The sequence below is a fragment of the Pavona decussata genome, unplaced genomic scaffold (genome assembly GCF_977016875.1).
Source record: "Pavona decussata unplaced genomic scaffold, jaPavDecu1.1 SCAFFOLD_140, whole genome shotgun sequence".
NCBI classification, from domain to species: domain Eukaryota; kingdom Metazoa; phylum Cnidaria; class Anthozoa; order Scleractinia; family Agariciidae; genus Pavona; species Pavona decussata.
Window position 1 is genome coordinate 1,494,094 of NW_028145553.1, and position 19,866 is coordinate 1,513,959.

Here is a 19,866-nt window from a genome sequence, read left to right on the forward strand (position 1 = left end):
ACTCCATAACACTATCGTCTGTAGTGTCAGCCGTCTCCTCCCCCTAACCCCCTGGGCCCAGTTGCTCGAAGCATGGTTAGCGCTGACCCGGGTTAAATACCATGACAACCTATAGGTTTTAATACCTCTTAACCAATGGTTAGCGCTAACCATGCTTCGAGCAACTCAGCCCAGTCTGCTAGTGGGAGGAGACAGCTGACATTTCAGACTACGTTGGATTCAAAAACTAATCGCGCGGCGACACGCCTTGAAAAATGTCAACCTTAAAAACACGTTCTCTTATTTGGTAAAGACATTGTACTGTCTCGACAGAGTGCAGAGGTCTAACTTCAGACACAGGCTCTTTTATCTCCCGAGTTCCCGAACATGGCGTTCATCACAGTCCCCGTTTTCCTGACGTTCTGTTTGTTGGTTGGCGTAGAATCCGCGCCCGTCAGCCTCTCGAGTAATCAACTGACGCTTAATGGCAACGCGTACATTCAGTTTTACGGGCCTAGAGAAGCAATTTGGAACGGTTTATCTGACGGTATAAAAGACTTAATATGGATTAATTTCCTTGATAAATCGAATCATTTTGTAGCCGATAGCAGTTAGAAAGTTTCAATTGCGTGTTGGTATCAAAATTTATCTTGCGGTCTTTGGCCACTTTCATAATTTGGCGAGTTTTACTGAACTAGAAAAAGAACAGTTGAAGACGATTTTTTTTTTCAGTGACTGAGTAAACAATTTTAATTTACCCACGATCACGAAAAGTAGCCGTTGAAGGAAAATTTGCCAATGCGTAGAGTTTTCAGTTTTCCCTTTTATTTATTGGTCCTCATTAGTTGTTAAAGGTTGTGTCTTAATATACAAATAACTTTTCAGAAAACCTTTAATCATATGAATGTTCTTTTGTTTTTCACTTTTCAAGGACACCGATATCCCCTTATCCTCAGTGGTGATCGTATTGCTTTACGACTGGCCTACACCTCTGGCACTCTTGGTGTGTCCTGGATAAGGTGTAATACTGATGAATGCAGCAGTTACACCTGCCCCGGCAAATTGATGACGTCATCAGGTTGGAGCTCTTGCACAACCAAAATGCAGTTCAAGATCACTGCTAGGGGTAAGATGGATGGACAACCAATCAACAGTGGGGATACAGTGTCGCTTAGCTCCATTAGTTACGGTACCACTTACCGGTTGTATTGTCGCGAATCTTCCAGCGACAAATGTAACCTGTACTCGTAAGTGCTGGATTCCTTATTTTAAGGGCGGGTAATCTTAATAAAGACAAGAAAACTAATAATAATATTTAACAATTATTCCACTCGCGCTTGTTGGGTACGAGATGATTATAGCCAACTCGGCGATACAACAAGCGTGAGTGGAAAAATTGTTTTTATTAAAAACAATCAAGTAATATTGGTAGGCCTTGCTGATTTCCTTTTCAAGTGCAACCAGAAAACAATTTATGGTCGCTACTTCTCGGACATGGTATAATGGCTCAGAATTGCATTATACAACGATCCAGTTTTTAATAAATGGCATTATCTGGGGGTCGCGCGAAACGAAATGAATTCATCTTACGGTTCCTGGGTCCATTTTCCTGTATATTTCAAGGAATACGTTACAGAAGTTTGTTAGAACTAAAGGAAAACGGGTTAATTTTGAGGGAAAGTTAGGGGTAATATTTTTGGGTGAGGGAGATCACAAAAGTTTCGTTTAATTACTTTTTTTTAAATTTATACTTCAATCCATTCTGAAATCATTCAGCTTGTCCTGATTATGGCGGAAAGTTAAACAAAACAAGTTCAAATTACGATGAGGTCCACGATTTCCGTCTCTTAGCATCCCAAACTGCTGGTTTTGATTCGGTACTCCTATCGTTGCTTTCACAGAGCAACCAGCTCGATGGTGGGAAACACCTGGTTGGTTTACAACTGGGTAAGTTTCCTGATCTACTCCAGGAATGCAGTTGATGGCACCCCAGTGCAATACGGGGATATTGTGGGCTTCAAATACCCCTACGGTAGCCGCAGTGCATGGCTGTACTACAGCAGCGGCTACTTTTACGCCAAAAGCTGCAGCAACAACGGCAAAACATCCTGTGCAAAGGCAAACCATCCCGCTGGCTTCAGGATCTTCAAGAAACTGTGAAACTTTTAAAGTTTTAAATACGTTAAGCTGTATTTTACAGTTTAGTCACTACGTTTTAACAAGTAACTATGGTTTTAACCGTTGCAACTTGGCTATAAAATGCGGTTTAATTATAACTTCATGGGAAGCTTATAATAACGTAATGGCTGATGCATACAAAATTGTAACTTACACTTTATCAACAATAGCTGTTGATAAAATGTATGGTACAGTTTCACGTTTCAGTCGTAACGTTTTTATAAGCTTGTAATGATATGCTTTATCCGCAACAGAAACCCAGATTGTTAAGCTTGAAGATTCAACAATAAAAACGTTTTCAACTTGAAAGAAATCTCTGTACTACATTAATCGTGTGCTTTCCATTAATTTTCGATAGCTGACATAGGAAATAATAACAATAAAAAAAAAGTTTAGTGGGTCAGAATTATATTCAACAAATACTACTTCTAACAGCTCCCACCCAATAAATATCGCGCATTTGCATTTTTTGTCAGGAAATCACCGTGGTAATTAATCGAAAGCAGAGAAATCTGTGAGAGAAGAAATCTCTTTACCACCTATCAAGTTTTCTGTTGCTTTTTACAATTACTGGCTCTTTTCTCTTTTTGGGGGGGAGGGTGAATGGGCCCCCTAGTCGTGGTTTTGAATGCCCCTTTCCAGAGTAAAGAATTTTAAAACCTACTTGAATAGGTATTGGAAAACTAAGTTTTTCTGAAGTCAATGAGAGATACCGCCCATCTCAGACTAAGGGGATGAAAAACACCCCCCCACCCCCCCCCCCCCCCCCACATACACAGACCCTATATCAAGCATATATAAATCATAAAGTTCAAATAACGTTTCCCACCCCTAGCCCCTGGTACTTGAAGTCTCTACTTAACATGTCTAAAGAACGACTATTGGTTGCTGTGGAAAAAGTTTACCAAAGAGTGAAATCAATCTAAATATGATTTATTGGTTAAAAGAAAAGACATAATTTTTTTTCAAAGCGATTTACACTTTATTACTTCTTATACCACGATTTCAATTGAGTAGTTAAAGACAAGACAATTTTTATCTGTATTCAACCATTTTTACCAAACTAACATCATGGTCGTAACCAACAAGAACAAAACTTATTAAACTACTAGATAGAATCATACCTTTATGTAACTTTGATACGTTCAATCATGTATCACATCTCACTTTCTTTGGAACTTTAAATCCTTGTTTCATTTCTCTTATTTCTTCAAGACAACTGTTGCCTAATGATAAGACTGAACCACGAGAAGACCATGAATACTATTTCAGGGTTCGTACTCTTTTGAGAGCTCTTTTTAAATTCCATGAATTTCCATGACCTTTTCCATGACTTCTCCAAGTTTTCCATGACCTAAGTAAGACCATTTTCTTGGAAATCATCTCTCATTTCGGTATGTTTTTTCTTCGCAAACAAACCCAATTTATTTTGCACTTTTTAATAAACATCATTTTCCATGACTTTCCATGACCCACACCTAAATTTCATGACTTTCCAGGCCTGGAAAATGAAATTCTAAAATTCCATGACTTTTCAGGTTTTTTATGACCCATACAAACCCTGTATTTAAATTTGTATGTTTTCTTCTCTCTTTACATTCACAAATTATGAAGTCAAGTGCATAATGAAAATTTCTCATGACAGCGAAACATATTTACTATCTGATGTCATTACATGTAAGTCCTACTGAGGCTATGTGGAATGACATGTTTACAATTCATCATGTACAAGGGATGTAGTCATCAAAGAACAAATATTTGATTTGCATAAGAAAAGCTCAACAATTGAAGTAAAATAAGCATGTTATTGACCTATCCCTTTATTTAATATTTTTGTTTCTATTTAATTTTGTTGTTTAGACAGTACCTACATTGACAACAGTTATCTTTAACTAAAGTAGCATCCTGTATAAAGTTGTTTTACATTATTAGTATTTATTATTATTTATATTATTATTATTATTATTATTATTATTATTATTATTATTATTATTATTATTATTATTATTGTTATTATCATTGTTCCCCTTGTGCTGAGCCCTCGGACACACAGTACTTGGGGAAATATGTCTGATATTCCCTTGGTCCCGGTCAAGGACAATTACATAATAAAAAAATAATATTGACAACTCCTTCATATCAGAAGTAGAAAATCCATAAGTCCCACATTTCTATTACGTACGTGACTACTACATTTTTATTTTTTTTTATTTTTTTTTTAATTTTTTTATTTATTTTTTTTTTTAACAGCTTTATTGATCATCACACATGTTAAATACAATAAATTAAACAACCAGAAAGAAATGAAAAATACGTGAAAAGTGATAAGGTCAAAAGGGCAGGTGCGAACGGGACGCGAGGACCCATGCGAGGCACCTCCCATAATATGTAATTGAAAAGATCTTAATTTTATTTTGTAATAAAGATAGTGAATTCCGTTGAATATTTCTTGATTCTATTACATTCATTTATTTGACTTTGCACCTGAACTTGAAGAATTGTACTGAAGCCTAGCCAGGCAAACACATTATGTTAGGTCAGGTTTATTGCAAACTATAGTGACATTTATTATTTATATAAATTTAGGTAATATGCAAAATTAGCTTCTAAAATATTAATATATTATTTTTTTATTAGTTACGTTCTACAAAATAAATAGATCATAATTTAGATCTTGAAGATCCCTTCTCTAATAAGCCTTTGCCATTCTGATCCATTAGGAAATTCATATGCATCTAAAGATTCTTTCTTCATTTCTGCACTGTATCCTGGGCACTGAGAAGTAACAACATTAACACTGAACATTAACTATTTCTACTAACAACAACAACAACAATAATGATAATAATAATAATAATAATAAATAATAATAATCCCTGTAGTTGTTGGTGCACTTGGTAAAGTAAAGAAGGGGATGGTGGAAAACATCAAGAAAGTATCAGAGAGAGCTACTGTGACAGAGATTCAAAAGATCTGCATGAATCAGGACTCAGAGAGGTGCTTAGCATTTGAATAGAATGATTGACTTGAGTGACTGATGCCCCAGGTGCATGGTTTGCGCCCGGCTGATGCACAAAATGAACTCCAGCAAAGACTGTGATAGTAGAGACAATAATAATAATAATAATAATAATAATAATAATAATAATAATAATAATAATAATAATAATAATAATAATGATGATAACAACAACAATAATCTGAAGTTGAAATGGATTTACACAAAATAAATTATATACAGAATAAAAACTGTAAAAAGATTATGACAATCACAAATGACATATGGAGACTGCTCTAACTATGAAGGATTGTTTGTGTCTGCTGGTGCCAGAGACCAATAACACTTCTTTAACACTCTGTTTAGATCCCACACGAGCACCAGAATAAAGACTAACTCATGGTGTTTTTGACCTAAGAAGGCCACCACCAACAAATATAACAAAAATGTTAAGGCCTTAAAAACTCTTTTGTCCGTGGAAATTGGGCAAGGAATGTACTGTACTAGCAAGGCTCTTGTAGAACCAACCTTGCAGCAAATGGCACCATACTGAGGATGACAATGTTTTGAGTGGAACAGTAGACCTAACATGAGCATTTAATTGTCATTCACAAATATAGGACATTATTTTTAATACATGTATGATGTCACTTTACTACAGCTACCAGAACACTCTATTGTTTTTTTTTTTCGTGCTTATTAGAGCTACTACTGGTTACTCCCCACTGGGGTTAAAAAAGTTTGAATTTGAAAAGGAAAAAAAATCAAATTCTGGTTGTTGTAGTTACAGGTAACTGATTACATGATGAAAATGACCTATTGAATTCAGGATTTTACTTTCGTTTGATATAAACAGGGTTCAGAGAAAAAAGAAAATGTGAAAAAAGGCTGTACCTTACTGACTCTTATCTTTTTCTTGGTATGATTTTAGTCCAGTTGTCGCAGACAAAGACCAATTAAGCTAATCCTGTGGTTAAAGGGACAGTATCACGCTATTTTTAGTAACACATTGAAAATCGGAAAGACGCTATTCGGTTGTTAGCAGCCAAGATATAATGACAAAATTCCATTAAAAGACTATCAGAATGCAAAGAACCTATCCACGGATATTTTCGCCGGCAGATGACCAAGATAGAGAGGGGTTCAAATTTAAAAACGTCTGGCGGACGTTTTCAAATTTCGCTGTTGTAATGCACTAAAAATCGCCAGTTGTACTATATTTTGGTTCAACCTTTCGTCTTAGAATCACCATTAATATTTCTTTAAATTAGTGGTTGAGAAATTAATTAACACAGTGTTCAAAATTTAAATTTAGTGAATTTTGGCCAAAAATCATGATATCTCCCATGATACCGCCCCTTTAACGTGAACTTTGATTTAAGTCTAATTGCCAACCAATGAAAATTTTGACAAAAGATTTTTTTGTCCCTCAGTTTTTACAAGGACTTTTCTTTACCATTAGCTTAAAAGAGGCCCTGAGCTGCAAACATAAATAATATTTTTGTCGAAGGGGAAATGGGGAAGTTCACAAGTAAATGAAGAAAGAAACTTACCATTGGCACTTTGTATGCTCCATTCTCTACTACAGAAGGATGAATAAAATGCTCATGAAGGTGATCAGAAAATTCTGTTACTCTGTGGAAAGAAAATTTTCAAAACTTTTAATCTTTTAAACTTGCTCCATGCAACACTTGTCTAGCTATTGTCAGTGACCACATGTATCTTGCCTTGAGAACAAAATTGCCCCAGATAAGGCCCGGTTCAGATGCTGGAATTCACATTCATGAGCCAAATCAAATAATTTTCAAATTTAGACCAATTCAGACGCCGAACTTAATTCCGCCAAAATTAATACACTGAACATATTATGACTGAGGAAAATTGCAGATTTGTAATAATTTATGCATTTGATTCGGCTCATGTGAAGTACAGCATCTGAATCAAAGCCGGTCCGCAGCCATTATTCCTGGCTGAGCCAGACGTTAAAAACGGCTGAGCCGATCCAAATTAGATCGGCCATTCTGTATTGATTCAGACCCCATACTTCACATGAACTTACTGGTAATTCATTGAATTCGATTCGGCTCATGTGAAGTACAGCGTCTGAACCGGGCCTAACTCTATTTTAGTGAAGACACTGGTTATTTATATAATCACTGGCTGAAAAAAAAGTCAGACACAAGCTTAGCATTGCATAAAACCCTTCATTCATTTATTCTGTCAGGTCTCAAGGACTTTCTTTTTACCTCGCTCAGTAAAACCCTCTTTAACTTTACATGTACCTTGAACATCCAATTTATTATTAGCAGAAACATGTCACTAGAGATCTTGCTTTATTTACATTAGTGTCTCAAGTGCACCTGTCAACAGTTAACAATTATTAAAAACTTAATTTGTTATTATTTCTGACCTGTTTTCTAATGATGCTGAGACACAAATGAAGTCAAAGATTGAAATATGTTGAATATATTCACACAGACCAACACCACCACCATGAGGACAAACAGGAACTGAAAAAAGAAAAAAAAAAGCACATCAGGTTCAGTAAAAAATAGAGACATAACATTAATTAAAGAGCCTGGCTAAGTTTTCTAAGATATGAGATTAACCCTGCATTCTAATTAATACTTTAAACTTAGTACACTTCTTTTTATTAGGGTGTAGAACTGCTATCACAGTACAGTGAGCTTAACCAAACTTACTATGCCTGGTAAAGGCTATAAAACACACAAGAATGATTGAATAATCACCTGAAACTTGTAAAAGTGCAGACTGAAATATTTTGACCAGTTGAAAAATCTTGACCTATATACTTAACAACACTGTATATGAAGACATTGCTCTGTACTGATGTGTACACCATAACATACAGTTATACCTCCAAACTTGGCAGCCATCAACAGAACAGCCAGGACTTCATTTAGTCCACCCATACGACAGCTGTCAATCTGACAAAACTGCAATCCTTTGGCCTGTAAAAACTGTTTGAACATAACTCGGTTCTGGCAATGTTCCCCCGTAGCAACACCAATACCATAAGGTTCCAGTGCTTTGGAAATAGCAGCATGTCCTGTTGAAAAGAGTGGTACATTTTAAACTTCGAATTGAATGAAAAAGATGTAGCTTTTCATTAGGTCACAAAGCATGGGACAAAGAAAAAATAAGTCCCAATGGGAAAAGAACCATTGACCTTCAACAATCATTATCATCGAACAAGGAGATGTTTCTTGATCTAAAGGTTGGTTTTCATATAAATGTTATGATTGAAATAGATACTGATCATTGTAAGTTTGTAGACCAGGCCAAAATTGAGGACATGCATTAATGACATCATGATCACCAAGTTCCTCCCAACTCATGAGAGAATCAAATCAACGAGTGCTGATGCTATGCCATAACTATCAAACGCCATTTTCCTGTGAGACCTTCTCATGGTCTGAACTTGAATTGGATGTTTCAAAATTAAGGAAACACAACACTGGGGAACATCGTCCTATAAGGCTGTCATTGGGTTCTGTCTTATTGATCCCTATCAACTGACACAAGGTTGTTAACAACTGTCACCCATCTCCAGTATTGTTATATTTCTTATCCTTTAATCTTATACAAATTCAATACCTAAAACATCATCAGGTGAGGTTGGTTCCTCAATCCAGATTGGTTTAAACTTAGCCAACTCCTTCATATAATTTATTGCCTCGTCAACATCCCAACGTTGGTTTGCATCCATTGCCTATAATTATTTGGGGATCACAGAGAGAATATAAGGATATATTTTTAAGAGGATATAAATGTTACGTAAAGTTAGTGTAACAAGAGTTCAGCTTCCTGTCTAAGAAATCAACACCATGTTGATGCAAAGAGGCTATCCAGACATTAAATAGCATCCCATCCAGTTGGGGAAGGGGGGAGGAGGTTCTATGTGAGAGTAGTTACTAATGCTTCTGGTCACTTCATGTTTGGTATCCAGTGATGGACTAGCATCCCATCAAAGTTGGGGGAGGGGAGGACAGGGTAGTAATGCAACCAGAAACCAAAGCTGATAAGGGACCTGGCTCAATTCAATGTTAATCATTGCACAATACCTGCTGAGCATTAATTAATATTATTTTTTTCTACCTAGACCTCTACAGGTCAATTATTCACTCACCAGAAATTTATCCCATCCAATTTCTTCCCTGAATATCGCTGCTCTCCTGATGTCATCAGCTAGATCAGAACCGACTTTCATCTTAAATCTGTAAACATCAGAGAGGCAACACAATAAATGACATACCACATGGTATACTTGAAGGCAATTTTAAAAGTACTGCATTCCCATGATTAGCTAGCTTGTAAAGTTGTAGTTGAATTTGGTACCCCTTAATGGATCTTGAATGAATCAATCTAGTTCACATCTATAGAAATGGCAAAATTAAAGAATAAAAATACCAATTAATTTTTAATAAATTAGTTGGGCATACAGCTATACGTACCTAGACTGCAAGCAGTCCCTTTCTGGATAGTTGAGAGGGTGCGCAAGACTGGAGCGAGGAGAAATAAACTAGAAGAGACTTTGCGCTCAGCTTTGTTCGCGCGACCTCGACTATCCAGAAAGGGACTGCTTGCAGTCTAGTACCAGACTATTGTTTACCTTTATTCCACACAACCCAGACTGTTAACCCTTTAACCCCTAATATTAAAGAACAAAATCTCCTATCTTGTACCCATACCTTCCTTACAACAGCACAGGGGAGAAGTTATTAAGATACTATAAAATTCACCTTGGGTGATCATATCATTAATTCTCATGACCTTGGGTTGAATAAGCATTGATATTATAAGACGAAATTTGATGTTGATCACTGTTAGGGCTTAACAGTCTATTAATAAATAGAAAGATTCTACAGAGCCTGAAGCACCTCTGGCATTAGACACTCACAATGTGGAATGTTTGGTCACTGTTCGGTAACAATTTTTCTGCTGAGTTTGCTTCGCACCCACATGGCTAATGCAAGACTCATTTCTTGACTGAAACAATGATATGAGAGGTGATCATAGCACTAACCGTGTCCATCCAGCCTTAAGATATTTCTGGCACAGTTCACGCAGTTGTGAGTCAGTGTAACCAATCCACCCAGCAGATGTCATGTATGAAGGATATCCCTTGGCTATGATCTCTTGTTCTGGAATAAATTCAAGACAGGAAAGAAAGCCTTAATAAACCTGAACCTTGGATCTGACCACTGAGGTGAAAGCTATCATTGACAAGCAGTACAGTGTATGCATCAGTGGTGCCGTGTTAGCAACATGCAGATAGAAGAGAATGGTTCCATCTTGTGACTCTGTGGATGAAATTCTCAAGTGTGACAATCTCATGAGACTGTTACTAAGCTAAGCAGTACCTTGAAATTGTAATTTGTCAGTACTTTCCTGTGGTGTTCATTGTTATTATGTTTTCAACCCTGTTTATGAAATACCAAATACTGTGGCATCTATATATGACCAGTAATACACCTTATTCCAAAATGGCTACCATTTTAACATTCTTTTGTTGGTATTCAAATTAGCCCTTCTTGCCTCGTTTTTAAGATCAAAAATCAAAAGAATATTTTATCTTGAACGAGGCAAGAAGGGCTAATTTAAATGCAAACAAAAGAATATTAAAATGGTAGCCATTTTGGAATAAGGTTTATTAAAACAATGCAAATGAAAGGTACTGAGCAGCATCTACCAGAAAATATTTATGCTGCTTGTTCAAACTTGAAAGTCTAAAATGATAAATAATAATAAATATATTATTATGATTGTAGAATTTAAAATTATGTAAGTTTATTATTAGGTACATACTTAATGAATAATTATTTTAAACAAAACTTGGGAAAGCTTAGGATGAAAACTTTGTAACGGGTGCTTCACCAATTTCAAATAACATAAATTAATTTAAAAAAAGAACAAATCGGTCAAACAAGTGAAAACAAATTAGCCAGAAAAAAATAACAAAGCTTCAAGCTAATTAAACTTTCAATAAAATACCTCTTTCTTTCTTGCCACCTGCATTCCTCTGAAGAATATCTGAAGAAATACAATCATGTAGCATAATTATCACAGCAATGTGATGATTAATTTATTTAACAAAAAATAACTGAATATTTGACCCATGATCAAAGTGGAACAATTTGTAAATGAGTGCATTTGAATTTGAATTTGAACGTGAATTTGTTTGGTAGGTAATAAGATATAGTTTGCTAACATTGGTCAACACTGACAGATTTATTCAAATAATAAAATGATAACCAACAATGCTCACAACAACATTATTTAAAACAACAAACCTATAGCTTCTTCTTTAGTGAGTGCATCAGACCTGAAGAGGAAAAGCAGTGGGGGCAAATTGAGGTTACTTTATCTTGAAGGCTTTTCTACAGAGTGGACCACAACATCCAATGCAAAGGAGCTTTGTAAAACAATCAGTAGTACTTTATTTGAATGCCAACCAGCCAGTCAGTCAGTCAGTCAGTCCTGGAGCAAGACCGTCAATCAGAAAAACAGTAAATCATTCAATAAGTCAGGCAGACAGTCAGTCAGCTGCAAGTTAATTAGTCAGTCAGTCAGTTATTCACTTGGTGGTCAGACCGTCAGTCAAATTGATAAGAGGGTAAGTTTCTAAACTGTGGTTAGTCAGTCGGTTGATGACAGTCAATCGGTCAGCCACCCAGTCAGTCAGCCAGTCAGTCACGTATCCACATAATTGTATAATTATGAATGTATCTAATGAAGGAATATTTCCATACATAATAACCATTAATAGTTAGTTAGTTTGTTATTACTTTTACACAATAATATTTTAGTTTGATACTTACAGATAGGTGAAGTCTATTGTTGAAACCAGCTGTTCTGGAGACTAAAGGGAATACGACTTTATGTCAGAGAAAATAGCGACCACAGTCTGAAAGCAGGTGTTATCCATTTCTAGGGCCTATACTCTGAAGAAATTATGTGCCAGGGTCAATGCTAATTAACTCAATAATGTCATGTTAACAGGCAGGTAAAAAATTGAATTGTAAGCCATATAACAGACTAGTACATGTAAAAAGTATAAAATAAATTAAACTACAGTCATTTCATAAATTATAATGAAAGAAGCCAATCACTTACCATGTCTGCAAGAAGTTTCCAAAGGGGCTATGAAAAAAGAGCAACAATGAGAAACATTTAATTATTGTTCCTGTTATTAGCCCCAGTGGGAGGTTCAATAAGTACGTACTGTATGTGTGTACTTACAAGTATACATGTAAGTATACATGTAACATTTAATTTCCTGGAATCATTGACCAGAAAATGTGCAGTTTCAGAAAATATCCATACTCCGCCCACAGAAGGTTTTTGTTTTGCACCCCCCTCCCCCCAGGAAATCCAGTTTAGCTTCATACTTTGAAGACCCCCCCCCCCCTAGGAATTTCCAATGACCTTCTGAGGGGTGGTATGGGTATGGATATTTCTAGAACTGCACATTAATACAATCACATGAGTGTACGAAGGCAAGTCCAGAAATGCTATTTGAAGATGCCAAAAATTATTTTTAAAAGATCTAAATCCTACAAATAAAAATAAAAAGCATAAGAAAAGGTGAACTAGGCAAAGTGGATACACAGATACTGTACCTTGCCTTCCATCTTTGCCCAAAGATCCCACAAAGCATTGATCACAGCTGCTAACGCTAGATGAATGACACCTTTCTCTGGACCAAGCTAAAAGGTCAAACAGGGAAGAAATAGCTTCAGACTAGGTGTATGCACACCGAGAGATGGAAAACTCAGACTTAAACAATAATATTTATCTTTTGTGGTAATTAATTAATTAGCAGTTGGATTCAAAATGGAATTTTATTATTACCACCAAAAGGAATTGAAGAAAGTTTTCACATTTACTCCGTTTTCAGTTTGACATTATAATAATTACGCTGACCTAGTAAAGAAATACTCTTGACTAAATAATACAATGACATTTACACACCTACAGTACAGTCATTCGAGGGTATTAGTTTATCCCTATAAAATAATATAGTTACTTTTTCATCCATGGTTTACCTGTTTGGAACAATCTCCAGTCAGAGGCTGGTTAATCTGAAATCATTCTCTCACTTTTACACTGTCATGCTGTTACCAAATGCATGAATTTGGTACATAACTGCAACATTAACTACCGATTTCCTGAATTTAGCTAGCTAGTTGGCAATTATCAATTATCTTGATTAATTATCAATAAATATTATCTTGATTAAAAAGATTTTTAAAAGTTACATACCCATCGAAACTGGCTTTCATGAGCTAATTCCCACCAAACTGCAGCAAAGTTATTGAAAATCTCCTCAGTTGTTCTACCGATCAGCCTTCGGCCATATGTTTTCACAGCTTCCATTACTAGACAAGAAACATGCAAGTAATGTGTATTAATAATGTACAGTAAAAACTGTTCCAGAAAAAAACCCATACCCACCCCATAGAAGGTCATAGCAAATTGCTAGGGGGAGGGGGGTCTTAAGAGCCAAAATTTTTGAAGCAAAGTATGATTGAAGGTAAACTGGAATTTCCTGCCAGGGGGATGGGGGTGCAAAACAAAACACCATCCATGGGGGGAGTATGGATATTTTCTGGAACTGCACAATACAAAGAAGTATGATAATAATTAAAATACTATGATAATTTCAAGAAGGAGAATTAGATGCATATCAGGGCTGTCATTAAGTTTTCAGCCACTTGTTGCATTAAGCTTCTCACCCGTAACAGTTGTTAATTTCTGAGTAAAATAACCCTTCAACCATCAAGATCAGCCGTAACATCAAGGTTCTTTCAAGGGTATTCAGCCGAAACAGGTGTTACGGGTTACGGCCCTTAATGACAGCTCTGCATATATCACAGGGTTAATTGCATTCGTCATAGAACGAATGCACTCCTAATACAGATTGGAGTAGGTCGAGATTTGTATGGAACAATCAGTCAATGAATGAATGGATCTTGGGATGCCTATCTGGCATCCCTCACAGATTTTGCAGGGGCGGATGATATCATCACCAACTTGGCAAAAGAGAGAGCCTGGGATCAAAATCATTATACGCACTCCCTAATCTTTGATTATTACTAGTTTTTAATTAATTAGGTGGTGAAAACAACAAACATAGCTGGAGATTTTTTCCTCTAATGTTGTTGACTGAATGCTTTGTTTTTCAATGAAGGTAGCCAAAGTTCATGGGTGCACTTGTAAATTATATATCCTGGGGAAATCCCCAGTCCCTGGTCCTACATGTAATTGTCAGCCCTGATGTCAAGTTGTTATTAAAACTAACTGTAACATTCAAGACATCAAAATCTTCTACCTGACCTCACACTTACAGTAAGTATGTGTTCATAATTTTCCCAGATTTTAAAACAGGTAAAAGGGAAGTAATGGAGTTAGATTTTGTATTTTGTCCCATACACTGTTATTTTGTGCCATGCCTTGCCACATTTCCAAAATGGCAGATTTTACAAAACAGTCTTTCTGGCTTGTTTCAACCACAGGCTGACAAACATGTTTACTTACTAACACAAGATGTACGTACCTAATTCATTTCCTCGTCCAAGGGTAAATGTAAGACCATGACCTTCCACACTGGCTTCTCCATCTGTTTTGAAGATGATATACACTGCAGAGTAATCAGGTGACTTATGCTGTAGAAAGGCAAACCAGCATCTAAAATTAATACCCAATCACCTACAACATGAAGTATTAAAATGAAATAATGCTTAAACACAGCAGTTGTAGGGTTCCGTGCGTAACCAACCAAAAGTTCATTTCAGATTGCTTTTTGCTGTTTCAGCTCAGATTCACCAGTAAGTTTTTGCATGTGGCCTTGAATTCTTTCAAGAAACGTTGCTCCAACATTTAATCTGCTCCTTTGTGCTTCGTTTGCAGTAAAAATCTTTCAATTGATTATAAAAACAATAATTATAAATAAATAAATGAATAGCCTTTATTTAGCCTCTGCATTGTTTATAGCACATGTGCTAGTGGGGCCCAGCATTAAACTTCACAAAGAAATAATTTAAAATAATTTATGGAAGATAACATGGTTAAAAATCCCAACTGCGTGCAATAAGCCATCCAAGGAATTGAACTCGGGGCTACCGAGAAACAACTCCAGCTCGCAGTCAGGGTAGGACTTGAACCCGGGACTTCCGGATTTCAAGTTCAGCGCCCGGTGATTATAGGTAAGATTCCTTTTTATCACAAAACAAAGCGAAAGCAGTGGATAAACATTAGAGCAATGTTTCCTGAAGGAATTCAAGGCCATATGGAAAAACTCTGGTGAATTTGATCTAATACAGCATGCAAAACTACCATACTGTAGGTCGGTTATGTACCAAGCTCTTGAATTAGATAAACCCATTTCATTAGCATTCAAACTAAAAATGTCACTGTTTACCAGCTGACAGATATGGCATCCACATGGTTAGCTTACATTTGATACCTAGGGTGCCTGGCCATAGAGTGGAAGTTGTGAGTTAGAATAGATCCTGGGCAGTCAATAGCGAGTACCATTAATATTGTTAGCCATCACTCTGTTTGTCTCACTCAGGTCACGCTTAATTACTATTTGATGTTACACAAAAAGTAATTAAAAGTGTGAAGTTTCCAGTTTAATGGTACCGATAAGCCTCGACCAGGGCACAAGATTAATTTTTAAGCTTACCAGCCCATTGGCTACAAACATGTCTGATTTCACTAGCCAAAACAAAATGCTGAATGTTGTTAACGTTGTCAGTCTCCTGTGGTAAAATCAAATGAACTGACCCTGGTTCTGACCAACAGACATCCCCTCATAGGGCCCGTGGTTCTTACTGGAAAATTCTCACCTCTTCTCCGCTTTCCCTCACCCCATTCCCCCAATGCCCGGCAGGATTTTCCATTATCTTGCCACGCTTTTATAGCTTTTGGGAATATATATACTACTAAGCACTACAAGAAGGGACCATGTTTTTGTCTTGGTCACAGAAGAATCTGTATTAATTTAAGATACGGAAAATATTAACTCACTAGAATCAGATCTTCAAGAACCATTTCAAGTTTGCGGATAGCTTATCTACATCTACAACAGTTAAATTTTTCATTTACACGTTTCTTACCATAGCGTCTGATCCATGCAGTTCCAGAGAAGTTGGAAATCGTATATCCCGAACCGACAGTTCAGTAAGCTTCACCATTTTTTGCAAAATTGGCGTAAACTTGGCTTTTCTGAAAATCTCACGAAAGGATTTTCTAACTTTATGTTAGTGACCGAGGAGGACTAAAACGAGTGACGAAAAAGACACCGCTGGCTTTTCGCGGGAAATTTCCAACATGGCGGACATGTCATCGCAGGGAAAGAAACCTCAAATTCTTTGAAACAAGGTAAAATCTTGAAATACAATACTATGCTTCTCTTTTGTTAGTTACTCGTGATTTCGTATTTTCATTTGTCGGGATTCTCGTTGCTTGTGAGTCGTAGATTTGTGCCCTTTTTTGTGTAAAGCGAGGTCAAGCTCTTCGTTTTGCTTGCGTGTTTTGAACTAAACCATTGTTTGTGAATACTTGTAGTTGCGATGGACCTCGACCAAACACAAGCGATATACGATTACGAGGAAGAGGAGGAAGAAAAGGTTGAGCAGAATAAAATTCATCCAGAGAAAAAGGAGGTAATTTGGCAGAAAGACAAATAATCAACAGCGGAACATGTGGTGATTTTTAATAAGATTCATGTTGAAATCAGTGTGAAATGTGATCTGTACACGATTCAACAGATCTTCGTTGTTTTCGATACTGGAACATTTTACAGCAGTTTATTCTGTTTATGCGAAGATCAATTCGAAATTTCATCCCCCAAACCTGAAACGGGCATTTGAACTTTTGAAAATTAGAGCGTTCAAATTCCTGCACTGATCCCAAGGCCACAAACATCACAAACCCATGCAACTGTTCAACCCTTTAAGTACTCCAAGGCTTCTCCTCGGTGACCAATCTTCAGCGTCAATCAATCCCTTTTCATACTTTGCAAACAGTAATTTATTAAGGACATTTTCAAAAATTATTTTGAAGCTGTTTTGAGGGAGCCGTTTGCTCACAAAGGCAAAATCCTGTCCTTGAAAAACTTCTCAACTCCCAAAAACCAGGGAAAAACCCTGCACGAATTCTGTTAGACAAAAAAGAAAAATCTGGTTCAAATTTCCCCACCCCCATCAAATTCCCTACTCTGGATCGCTGGACATGGTCAAATCCAAACCCACCCCTGCCCCCTGGGGGTACTCAAGAAAGTCTTATAGGGGAACCCCTTGCCCTGAAGTGAACTGAACTGAGCACTTTATTTAAACACGGAGTATTCAGCAGAGCTGGTGGGGTTGTGTATTTACAGATAAAATAAAAGTAAATAGAAATCAAATTTTTGAAACCATTGACAGAAAAAAATTTTTGAAAAATTTTTGAAACCATTGACAGAAAAAGTTACCCTTCCAGAGAAAATGGCACCCCTTTCACATACCTACAGTAGAAACACTGCGTCTTTTTTTGAGTTGAACAAACAATCTAAAAAAGAGCAAGGCTGATTTCACCGTCAGGGAAGTATAATTTTCCAATATTTTGAAAGGCACGACCTTTCTTCTTCAGGGTATTTTTGTCAAATGCCCCATATCTGGAGCTCTTTCCACTCTGACAATAAACAGTGAACTTTTGGTGAAGCTACTGTTGCATAAATTTACAATAAGTATAAATGAATAACATTGTTCAACTCATTTAAATGAGGCTGGACCAGGGTGAACGCATGAGACTGTTCTGAATATTGAAGTCATTTGCAGTCATAATCATCATCAAGCTTTTTGTCGTTTTTCTTTCAGGCTGCTCATTTGAAGGTATTTTCTCAACAAGGATTCAAAGAAGCAGTCTTTCCCGTATTCCAAGGTCTGTGTTTTTTGTATGTTTTTTGGGTTCTTCTGTTCTTTATTGTTGCCAGGCTTTGCTGTTTAGTCTTCCAATAATTATTGTACTACCAACCTGCTCAGCATTACTTTTTTGTCTTTGTTTGCTCTTTCATATATTGTTATTGTTGGGATGTTAAACTTCATACCTTTTGAGTTATTTGAAACTAGCATTCCTGAGGGGGTGTTTACATGTGAAAACCCGCACTGCGAGTTTGATACCAGTATGACATTGTGATTTCATACCATGTTTACATGAAAACACCCCCTTAGGATGAACCATGTATAAGGTCCAGAGCATGTCACAGTTCCTATGGTACATGTATATCAACTTAAAATGGTTCAATAGAAGGAAGAAATCAGTTGATTTAATCTGTTTACTTGATCTTTACTTCCAAGGTGATAATTTCATTGGAAGGGACGGGAAATGTAACATCACAATCCCTATCAAGGTAGGATACTTGGATATTTTTGGGGTTAAAAGGGTTTATTATTGGAAAATGGGCAGAATGAAATAAATGTTTGTCTTAAAAACTGTCTTTAAGTTAAATGTACACAATAATGCTGATAAGGCTCACTTTTATTTTCCTTCATTTCCAAGGCATTATCAAAGAAGCATGCTTGCATTGAAGTCCAAAGAGAACTTCATCTCATTTATGATTGTGAAAGCAAGAATAAAACCAAGAAAGGAAAGGTACCGGTATCTCTTTAATATACATGAAGTATAAAATGGTTATCCACAGTGACATTCATGATTGTCTTGGAACACTGTATTTTGGTATCTTGGTTTATGGCTTTAATAATATTATTTCTTTGGTTTGTGACTGCATGGTAGGAAAAGGCTTTAAGCAACTTTTTAAAATTTTGGAGAAATTAACTTATTTTTCTGAGTATCATTATTTTTTTGCAGCTGTTATTATTGTTGAGGAAACTTTGACATCTACTAAACTATGCTCTGTTGCAATCTCAGACCCAAATCACAATATTTTACAAAATTGCACCAGTAGAGAGAAACTTAGATTCTTGTAAATACTGGCTGGAATGTCCACAATGTCAGGGTTTTCTTTGTTTAATGTCTCCAGTGACTTCTGGCTAACAGCATTGAATTACCTAAATTATTCAGCCTCTAACTGGGTTAGTTTATTTAATTACCTTGAGTAAGTATTGGAAATAGTGTGTTTAGATCATTACTTAATAGGTGAAATAATTATATTTTATAGTCTTTCTTGAAGCCCACTATACGATATGAGCTTAAGCATGGTGATATGTTGACGCTGGGCGATGTGAAATGTCAGTACCTGGTGGAGCTTGACGCAGAAGAGGTGGGTGGGCTGTAGTTGCCTGTAATAGTAGTTTAAGGATCTTCAATTAATGCATAATTATAATTATAACTCTTTCACATAGTATCAGCCTTGCAGTTTGTGTTACAGTTTATTTTTGGCTGATTAGGTCTCTTGTAGATCCTACGTCAACTGACAGCATTATCGTTCGCGGTCCTTTGCAGTTTTCACGTCTACTTTATTTTTTGGGGCCGTAGGTCTTTACAGATCCGATATGCTGTGCCTTTTAAAGATGGTTTTGGCCATCTACATTCAGTTGACTTTGCGAGACAGGAATTCGATGCTTTGTCTGCTTTCTCCCTGAGGCACGTGGTGTGGCAACGCGTGATTCGGGGAGCGGGCAGGTTCAAAGTACGAGGCTTGATAGGACATGGGTTTTGTTGCATTTTATTTGAGCTGGCTCTGT

General features: G+C 36.5%; 3 protein-coding genes across 6 annotated transcripts in view; 2 read left to right on the plus strand and 1 right to left on the minus strand.

Annotated features, from left to right (window-relative positions):
• The first annotated feature begins 222 nt into the window (after window positions 1-222).
• Window positions 223-2,470, plus strand: LOC146466900 (uncharacterized). Its single transcript, XM_085126636.1, has 3 exons — window positions 223-526; window positions 911-1,226; window positions 1,881-2,470. The coding sequence occupies exons 1-3, from the start codon at window positions 367-369 to the stop codon at window positions 2,137-2,139; spliced, it is 735 nt and encodes a 244-aa protein (XP_084982762.1). The 5' UTR covers window positions 223-366; the 3' UTR covers window positions 2,140-2,470.
• A 2,073-nt stretch (window positions 2,471-4,543) lies between these two features.
• LOC146466901 (mitochondrial enolase superfamily member 1-like) lies at window positions 4,544-16,461 on the minus strand. 2 transcript variants are annotated; one of them, XM_085126629.1, is made up of 15 exons: window positions 16,300-16,461; window positions 14,736-14,844; window positions 13,442-13,557; window positions 12,799-12,885; window positions 12,293-12,319; window positions 11,998-12,038; window positions 11,470-11,501; window positions 11,171-11,209; window positions 10,203-10,320; window positions 9,306-9,393; window positions 8,774-8,888; window positions 8,034-8,225; window positions 7,566-7,665; window positions 6,709-6,790; window positions 4,544-4,932 (listed from the first exon to the last, which is right to left on the minus strand). In XM_085126629.1, exons 1-15 carry the CDS (start codon window positions 16,375-16,377, stop codon window positions 4,825-4,827), a joined length of 1,332 nt encoding a protein of 443 aa, XP_084982755.1. In that variant the 5' UTR covers window positions 16,378-16,461; the 3' UTR covers window positions 4,544-4,824. The 2 variants fall into 2 exon arrangements, with proteins under 2 accessions (XP_084982755.1, XP_084982756.1); XM_085126630.1 differs by having other exon boundaries at window positions 14,736-14,887; window positions 16,300-16,416.
• Window positions 16,462-16,478: 17 nt separating this feature from the next.
• LOC146466902 (uncharacterized) overlaps window positions 16,479-19,866 on the plus strand; it is a 32,555-nt gene continuing 29,167 nt past the window's right edge. For all 3 annotated transcript variants that reach the window (XM_085126623.1, XM_085126625.1, XM_085126624.1), the window contains exons 1-6: window positions 16,479-16,564; window positions 16,751-16,848; window positions 18,040-18,103; window positions 18,520-18,572; window positions 18,722-18,814; window positions 19,341-19,442. In XM_085126623.1, coding sequence (XP_084982749.1) covers window positions 16,756-16,848; window positions 18,040-18,103; window positions 18,520-18,572; window positions 18,722-18,814; window positions 19,341-19,442 — 405 coding nt within the window. In that variant the 5' untranslated portion in view covers window positions 16,479-16,564; window positions 16,751-16,755. The remainder of the gene's footprint in view (window positions 16,565-16,750; window positions 16,849-18,039; window positions 18,104-18,519; window positions 18,573-18,721; window positions 18,815-19,340; window positions 19,443-19,866) is intronic.

Coding starts and splice junctions, on each gene's coding strand:
- LOC146466900 (XM_085126636.1), top strand. CDS start 367: ATGGCGTTCATCACAGTCCCCGTTTTCCTGACGTTCTGTTTGTTGGTT. Junction 527..910: donor TTGGAACGGTTTATCTGACG/GTATAAAAGACT, acceptor TCACTTTTCAAG/GACACCGATATCCCCTTATC. Junction 1,227..1,880: donor GACAAATGTAACCTGTACTC/GTAAGTGCTGGA, acceptor TTGCTTTCACAG/AGCAACCAGCTCGATGGTGG.
- LOC146466901 (XM_085126629.1), bottom strand. CDS start 16,377: ATGGTGAAGCTTACTGAACTGTCGGTTCGGGATATACGATTTCCAACT. Junction 12,039..12,292: donor GGAAACTTCTTGCAGACATG/GTAAGTGATTGG, acceptor TATTCCCTTTAG/TCTCCAGAACAGCTGGTTTC. Junction 7,666..8,033: donor GATGGCTGCCAAGTTTGGAG/GTATAACTGTAT, acceptor TTCTTTTTTCAG/TTCCTGTTTGTCCTCATGGT.